This window comes from Centruroides sculpturatus, unplaced genomic scaffold (genome assembly GCF_000671375.1).
Source record: "Centruroides sculpturatus isolate CEXI.00-Female unplaced genomic scaffold, Cexi_2.0 scaffold2325, whole genome shotgun sequence".
NCBI classification, from domain to species: domain Eukaryota; kingdom Metazoa; phylum Arthropoda; class Arachnida; order Scorpiones; family Buthidae; genus Centruroides; species Centruroides sculpturatus.
In genome coordinates, this window is record NW_019386473.1 from 39,099 (window position 1) to 48,031 (window position 8,933).

Genomic DNA, 8,933 nt, shown 5'->3' on the forward strand with positions numbered 1-8,933 from the left:
GGTCTGTCTTATGTCAGGTGAATTACTGTACAGTGTATTCATTAATTTTCATTTTCATGTAGTAAAGGCTCTATGCCTTCATAAAAGACGTACTTTTCCTTTGTTTAAGGGTATTTGGGCAGTTTATTCTCTGTTGTATTCTCAAGTAAACAATACATACAAGTACAGTACAGTATTTTCTGAGAAAACACTCATACTTATTTATATTTTTTTTAACCCCATTCCCGATAACCCAGCATTTTCACAAACTCGGCCACCTTTGGCCCACATTAGGCCGAGTTTTCGAGGCTCTACTGTACATATTAATTTTAATTATATGAAAAAAATCGCACAATATTTTATTATAACCGCATTATGTATCTTATTACAAATTTCTATACTACACGTGAAAAAAAGGTAAGATTGCTATTGTATATTCGAATATTAGTGGCGGAGTGGAAGCGCTGTATTGTCAGCATCCAAAAAGCCAGATTCGCGCATGCGCCTTACAGAGCACCAACCTCACCCGGTTTAGCCGGTGGAAGCCTAGGACCTTGGGTGAATGCTACACACGTATAACGCTTCCAATTCTATCCAGGACCGGTTCTGGGCTGTTAGCCGCCCGCCCACCAGCTAGATATTTGGCCGCCCTCGCCCAATTACGTGAATCTCGAGCAGATTTATAACTTAACCCAACCGATAAGAATTTACTGGTATGTATTTACGATAGTTCTGTATAGTTGACAGGGGTTAAAAAAATCCATTAAAATATTTGATATTTTTATTCTGCTCTCCGATTTTATATTACTCACGGATTTCAATGTTAAACCAGTGATATTACGATTTCGTAAATCCCATCTCTAAGGGGATGTAGAAAAAAACGTGTACAATTCTTGTATAACGTTAAAAAATTAACTGTTACTTTGGTAGCATCATTTACAACTAAATTTAATGAATGAGAGAGATGCGCGAGGTAGAGAAAAAGCTCTAGAACTTATTTTCCTTACATTTACGATTTATATATCCGTTTGTCATAAAAATTTGTCTTTCCACTTTTTCCCGAGACTACAAATATTCGAGTACAAAGTAACCGGTTTCGACTTACTTCTACTTAAGAAGTAGTTAAATAATTAAGCGATTAGGGAATTGGGGACATAAACAAAACCCTGAAGAGCCGAAATTTTACTTAAACGAAAGCTTAACCGAACCGTCTCTAGCAGAGTACAGTGGAGACTGATTTATTCGTATTATTAATGTAATAAAAACAAATTTTTCTAGTTCAACGAGAGTGATCGAAAAGTCGTAAATTTTGGAAATTTCCGTGGACACCTGGGTCTAAAACGAATTAGTTAGAAAACAAGTGACTATAAAGTTTGACATATTTAGATTTTTACAGCTATGGTGAGAAACGTAATCTACAACAGCACGGTCGCGTCCTTTGAGATATACTGGTGATGCTACAAAAGAGGTATTTGACATTGACCGGTATCGGCACCCTGGGGATTTGGCAGTCCGCAGGGTGCCGATACCGCGTCTTCGATTCCATCCATTAGCCACTCGTAGGGAGCTATTTGACTTAGTGCATTGTTTTAAGATTTAAAAAGTAACGATTTTATGTTATTTTTATGTACGTTTCTTTACAAAGCTATATTTAATTATAATTTTCTTTAAAAGTATATTCGTACAATTGAAGAATATTTTATACCAGGTATGTACCAGTACATCCACCACACATTTTATTTCACCGAGTAAGTTTTTATTATTTTATTTTTAATTGTAGCCCTTATATCGTGGCTAGCGATTCGGAATGTAATTGCGATATTAAAGATACATTTAGAAAAGTCTACGGTTTTTACTGGCTTATCGAATAAACGATACGAACCCTAGACCATCACTGACACGCAATTGACTGATTGCCTCTGGATGTCGGCTTCTTACAGAAACACAGCTTTCCTATCGTCAAATGTCACGGAACGCCATTGTAAACTTAGGGACAATCCAAGAGTTAAATTTAACTCTAAATATTAGTTATGAATTCAAGGTGAACAGAAGCCACCACAGTAAAATTTTTAAATAATGTTAACGGATTCTCTTTTTATTCATATTATAGTTAATAAAAATAAATGAATTGAGGAGTTGATTAATTATGTATTTATTCAAATATATAGTCTTACGGACTATACAAAGAAGTAATTTATCATTATCTGATTTATCATTGTCTGAATCACTAATTATTCTGATATAAATAAAATATTTAAAATATTTCTGAAAATCCATCATATTTTTGCTTATTTATTTATTTATTATATATCATTATAAATATATTAATTTAAAATTTATAATGTCAATTGTAATTTAATCACTTCAAATTTTTTAAAATATTAAACACGTAATATAAAAATTTAATTTCTAATGGATAAAATGAAATGTGTACATATTTTTCAATCAATTTCAAATCATCTTTATGGATTAGAATGAGATGATTGTTTCTTAAATTGTTCCATTTTCTTATCATAAATTTTGTATGTTTCTAACTAGATTCTTTTATAGAATATTTAATCATATTTGTTGAAATTAAATTCAATCTGCCTAAAAGTTATTTGACAGTTTTCTCCATTCTGTACACTAAAACAATAATGAAAACAACAAAATCCTAAAAACAATTTTATACCTAAAATAAGAAATTTAAGGATCATTTTGTCTTCACACAAATCATATGAGAAATATTTTTCTTGTTTAGTATATTGTTATGCTAAGTTAATCCTTAAAATATAGATCTGCAAAGATGTATGATGCAATTTTTGAAAATAATTTTTTAATTTTTAAAGGTAAAGGTAAGGTAGACCCCTAAGTCTGCCAAGGTGCATTAGGGAGATACAATCCTTCTTGTTCATAGCCTGGCCAGAGAAATTAATGTGTAACCAGTCCCATACTGGTGCTGACTTTATCTCCTAGAGATTCACTCAATATCCTTGGAAAGAAGACTGAATAAACATCAAACCCAGAGAAACTGCTGCCACTGAGATTTGATCCTGTCAATAGTTCAGTGCTATATCACTAGACTATCAGTGGTCCTTTTTTGATTTTTAAGTAGAAATCACAGTTTTAAAAAAAGAAATTAAATTGTTTAATATTTAACATTAAAGCAAACATTCATAGCCAGAATAAACAATGAAGTTGACTGCTTTCTTATTGTATTAATAACTAAACATATCAAGAAAGGAAGAAAAATATATATAATATCAGTTTTAATAATTATTATGCATATATATATTAACAAATTTTATAATTTTGTTTTTGTAACAAATATAAAATATTTAATGGAATTATTTTGTTTTGCGCTTTTTCTTGGGTGGGCCTTCTTCAACAATTGATGGAACACTAAATCCTTCAATCTGAAAAATAAATTCACCATTATATTAATCCAGTTTTGTGAACAAATAATATTTCTTCAAAACTATTACATTCACACCAATTTGTAGAAAATAGATTTATTAGATATTCATACTGAAATATTCTGCTATAATTAATTTCATGACATAAATAAAATTTCTGTATCATTAATTCATCAATTCTCCATTTCATTGATGTAAACAAGCAAGATACAAATGAGTAGAAAAAGATCTTATTAGTAGATATTAACTACATCACAGAACAGTAATATACAGAGGGGTCACTCCCATTAACAATAATGTTAACTTTTATGGGCTGTAAAGCTGCATATACATTATCATGCCAGTGTTAAACCAGAAAAAAATATCACATGACATTTTCTAAATTAAAATCTGTTGTTCTTTTTGAACAATATCTTAATTTGCTGTTCTATTACAAATTAAAATCTTTCTTTTATCCACGACAAACTTTAAGAAACTGACAAAGTAATAAAATAATTATCAAGACAAGGTGGTGGCAAAAATCCAGTGTATTTGATGGATGGTTGGTTCATATGCTCTTCTGAGTCTGCATATTAACTGTTCTCTTGAACATTAGTTTCAGAGTTCACCACTGGAGCAATGAGAGTAAATCATTGAGTGATTCCTCTGTATATTACTACTCTGTACACATTATAATGAGCTAATATACTAGAATAAGTTTATTGAAATTACAAATAATGTTGTTATAGAATTAGCATGTCCCACATTAAAATATACTTATAAAACTCTGCTTAACTGTAATCAGAACTCTGATTATAATTATCTCTCTGGATAAACAGCATAAAAAGCAACTTAAATAACTATCAGACTCAGTATATCACTAAATTGTTATCAATCATTAATTATAAGTTCAGTACTTTAACCATTTAATATTTCAAGCATTTTATTATTTTATATTATTTACCAATATTTAACATGAAAATTATCATACTTTAAATCCTAGGAAGTTAAAGTTATATATTTTAATTAATATTACAAAACCATTAATGTTCAAACAATGTTAGAAAAAGTTATACCTTAATTTTAGGTAATAATTTTATAATGAACTAAAATTATAATTCTGATTTTTTAAAATCAGAAATTATAATTATAGTTTTATTTTCAGTTCATATCATTTTTTTATAAATTAGTTTTTTTCTTATAATTTAGTGAAATTCAACTATTATACACTTACAAATGGTTTCACTAGTTGAGCTTGTATATAAGGATGCTGAATATTTGATCTATCAATATATATTTGTACGGTAACTGTATCAAAAATACTTAAAGTAACTTCATTTGCCGTATGACTCATTTCCTGTCAAAATATAAAAATCATTGTTAAGTATATTTTCTGAAAAAACTGTAATTATTGCTTAATTATTTGCAACAGTATTTGAGTTTCTTGCTCTAATGAGATTGAAAAATAAACTTACTTCTTCATTATATGTAAATATAGATGTGTTTAATTCAGTCTTCAAATTTAATTTTGTTTCTAAACCATATTTTGGTAGCAAAATCATTAAGGCATTTTCTCCAACAGAAAAAATATAACCATCTTCTTCAATTCTTTTATCTTTAAGTAGTAACTAAAATAATATAAAATTAAATTTTTAAATTAATTTTTTAATTATTATTTCACTTTCAATAACTATTTTAAACTAAAAAATGTCGATTTTTCATTAAAAATTATTTATAAAAAATATTTCTGCAATGCTAATATCATTTATTATAATTTAAAAAACTTTAGATATTTGACATAAACCAACCATAAATAGAAAATAGCAAAACCATTGAAAAATTAACATGCACTGATCATAATTTACAGGATCTGTTTTCCAAATTGCAGTATGCTTAAAAAAAGAAAGGAAAAAAATTTATTCCAATAAGATAAAATTATTGATGCATACAATTACTGAACAAAATAATTTGGCTTAAATGCTCTTATCATTTCATATCTGGATTTTCATATAAGGACAATATAAAAGAAAGGATAATAAAATTAGAAAAGTATTTTAAAAACAAAAGAAAATAAAAGTGAAAGAATGTTAATGAAAAACAATTTTATGGAAATCTTTCCTCATATAGATGACATTTCCATTTGTAATAAAAATAAATAAATAAAAATTTAAAATTTAAAAAAATGTCATAGGTAAATAAAACTCCTTTATAAAAGGTAATTACTTACATGCATATATAAAGTAACTGATGATCTACCAGCATCTTGAGCTTTTTTATGTCGATAATTTAAATTATTACATAATTCCTAAAAAAAAATAATGTAAATTAAAACATAATTTTTTGTGATTTTACAATTAACTAAAATTAAAATTATAACATAAATACAAATAAAATATAAAATACTTTTTAAAGTAAATCATTTTTCTAATTAATGGATATAAACAATGATTTATTTAATTTCTAAAGCTAAGTATTGCAGTAAATTTTTAAATATTTAAATTTTTTCTAATAATTTCAAATATTTAATAATCTTAATTTGTAAATTTGATTCTATATAAGAAATTTTTAATGAAAATCATCTTTTTTTTATATTATAACTTCAATCTGAGCAATACATAATATTTTATATGAACATTTTCATTGTATATATTCATATCTCATGAGAAAACCATCATCACACTGAATCACAAGTTTTATTTTCTATATTAGTTCTTGTATTTTGTTGTGAATAATGTTTTTCTTGTATGGTTGATTTGGCTCAGTTATCTTGAGATTTTTTCTTTTTTGATTCATATGTATTTTTATACAATAAAAGATTAGATAATTTTTATAGTAATCTATTTTGTATATATAAAGGATTTAATTTTATTTGATTGTTCATGTATATAAATCTACATGCTACTTGAGTATGTAAACAACTCTTTACTGTATATGCAATTAGTGCTGAATGTCCAGTACTAAAATCACATTGCCATAACTAGCTTTTCATTTATATCCTGAAATATTTGGAGCAGAAAGAGGTCAAACTGAATTATTATTAATAAAGCTAATATTTCTTTAAACATCATTTTTTAATATTTATTACTTTTTAAATTAAAAATTAAATTATTTGGAGAACTAATTGTCACTTGACAATTAATTGGTGGAATTAATAGGATTAACAATTAGCAAATGATTAATTATTACATCTCTAATTTTATTCCACATAAATTTTTATGGAATAAACTTTAATTGCACTCAATGTAAGATTATCAAAAAATGTCTTATAAAAAAACAATTTAAAGTTTTGTATTTCATTAGAAATTGATCCTTAACAGATTAAAAATTAATTAAAAATACCTTTTAAATTTCCCTACCTGCAATGCTTTTTTATTTATCAAAGTTGGATAAGCAGTTGCTACTCCTAATGCAGTAGCTAGAAGTCGATGAACAATAATATCTGAATATCTGTAAACATTTATCATTAGTTTTTGTGTTATTATTAAAATAATTAAATTAATAATTTAATGTTTAATTTAAATAATTTTTTAATATTTGAAAATAATAATCAAAGAACAGAACAATTTGATTAAAGAATTTTTCCATATATTAAAATCAATGTATAATAAATAGAAAGAATATTAAATTAATTTTATTTTTTTCAAACAATATAAGAATTACAAAATTTCAGAACTTTAAAACTTCAAATTTATTATGTATTTGTATTTTGAAATTAAAGATATTTGAATCAGATTAGAAAAAATTTTGTTTTATAAAATATATACAGTAAAGCCTGTCCAAAACAGAACCTGAATAAAAGGAAAACCTGTCTAACAGAAAAAATTATTTGGAACATAGCAATTTTCTATGATTAAAATAATATCTGTTCAAAATGAAAATCTGCCAAATCAGAAAAAATATTCAGTACCAGGTAATTCCAGCTTACACAGATTTTACTCTAACTCTTAATTCATAGTTTATAAGATGGTAATTATAATTAAATAGCATATACATGGTGAGTCAGAGATGAAAAAAACATCTTGGAGAGCAATAGTATAGGTCATTGTTAGCAAAAAACTTCATATAAACATGTGTATTATTCTCAGTAATTTCAGAGATACAGCTGTGTGAAAGTTGCTCACATGCAACAATAATAATGAATGATGTGTGTTACATTCAAAACAAGCACTCAAAAATTGATCCTGAACTTCAATATACTATTTAACTTGACCAAATATGTGTTGCTTCTCTGAGTTAGTGGTAATAACTACTGCATAACTCAGACAAAATTCAAGTCTCATTGCAGCATCTCTTGGAAACAGACATTAGACATGCTGATAGTGATAGGGATGTAAGTCAAAGCAATGTAAAGTTTGACTGACTTGATTGCAACTTTCATACACCTGTAGCTCTAAAAATACTGAGAATAATACCTTTTTGCTTACAATGACCTATACTATCATTCCCCAAAATAATTTCTTTTCCTCCTCACTCACACTCTATAATAACTTTTAAGAATATTAAATTCCTTTTTTGAAGTTAAAAAAATATTTTATTATCCTTTTAAATGATCCTTATCATTATTATTTTAATATTATAGAAAACATTTTATACATTTAATAATAGCATATGATCTACTTAGAGAAAAAAATGGAAAACTAACCTTCTAATTGGCGAAGTAAAATGAGTATAAATTGGTACTGCCAATCCATAATGAAAGTACTCTTTTTCAGGTAAAGTACCACTGCAAAAATATAATGCCTGAGTCATGCATCTTGTTGCTTTCATTCTCATCATAGTATTAAAATATGGATTATCTTTCAATATGCAATTTTCAAGAGATTCGGATAACTTTTTTCCATTGTCAACTTCAATTGTAAATCCCTATAAAAATTATTAGATTATAATAATTAAAAATTTATTTGTTTAAAGTCTTAATTTATACATAAAAATTCAAAGAACCTTAGCTAATCCAGCTTTTATTAAAGGTTCAAAGTTTCCTGTTGGAGGAGTAGGATGACGTCTCAAAAGAGCAAATTCGGGAAAAGCTTCAACAATGAAACAAGCAACAGAAATATTTGCAAGTAACATAAATTCTTCTACCAAAGAATTAGTTTCACTGAAAAAAATTAATTATTATTAATTATTAAATTTATTATTATTATTATTTTATAAAATTAAAAATTCTTAATTCCTTTTATTTCTTTGAAATTAAATATTGAACTCATTAATTTACATGAAACGTTTGAGTGAAAGAAGATTTTCTTATTGTAAAACAAAATGGTACAGTTGAAATACGATATTAATTGTGTTATATGAAAATCTGAAACAACAAAGAAAATAAAATATTTTATGTTCTATGAGTCGTATCTTGAAATATCACTGTTTAAAATTATCAATAATTTTAAATGTCAACTGCTTATTTTCAAAGTTAAGTTTCTCTGCACTTTTTAAATTACAGTTTGTTTTTGGTTTTACTATTGATTAATTTTCTTAAAAGTTTTTATGCTATTTACAATTTTTTAATCTACACATCAAGTTAATATCAATAACAAATTATTGTATATTACAGAAAAAAAAAAATGTGTAGAGCTTTTTTAT

General features: G+C 26.1%; 1 protein-coding gene across 2 annotated transcripts; it reads right to left on the reverse strand.

Annotated features, from left to right (window-relative positions):
* Window positions 1-3,203: 3,203 nt before the first annotated feature.
* On the reverse strand, window positions 3,204-8,661 carry LOC111615090 (exosome complex exonuclease RRP44-like). Of its 2 annotated transcripts, XM_023356480.1 has the most exons (9): window positions 8,569-8,661; window positions 8,295-8,451; window positions 7,996-8,216; window positions 6,710-6,800; window positions 5,581-5,658; window positions 5,162-5,245; window positions 4,829-4,981; window positions 4,588-4,710; window positions 3,204-3,374 (listed from the first exon to the last, which is right to left on the reverse strand). In XM_023356480.1, exons 2-9 carry the CDS (start codon window positions 8,421-8,423, stop codon window positions 3,306-3,308), a joined length of 948 nt encoding a protein of 315 aa, XP_023212248.1. In that variant the 5' UTR covers window positions 8,424-8,451; window positions 8,569-8,661; the 3' UTR covers window positions 3,204-3,305. The 2 variants fall into 2 exon arrangements, with proteins under 2 accessions (XP_023212248.1, XP_023212249.1); XM_023356481.1 differs by lacking the exon at window positions 5,162-5,245 and having other exon boundaries at window positions 3,205-3,374.
* Window positions 8,662-8,933: the final 272 nt, after the last annotated feature.

Coding starts and splice junctions, on each gene's coding strand:
- LOC111615090 (XM_023356480.1), bottom strand. CDS start 8,423: ATGTTACTTGCAAATATTTCTGTTGCTTGTTTCATTGTTGAAGCTTTT. Junction 6,801..7,995: donor TTTACTTCGCCAATTAGAAG/GTTAGTTTTCCA, acceptor AAATGTTTACAG/ATATTCAGATATTATTGTTC. Junction 5,246..5,580: donor CAGTTACTTTATATATGCAT/GTAAGTAATTAC, acceptor TCTTTTTTTAAG/CATACTGCAATTTGGAAAAC.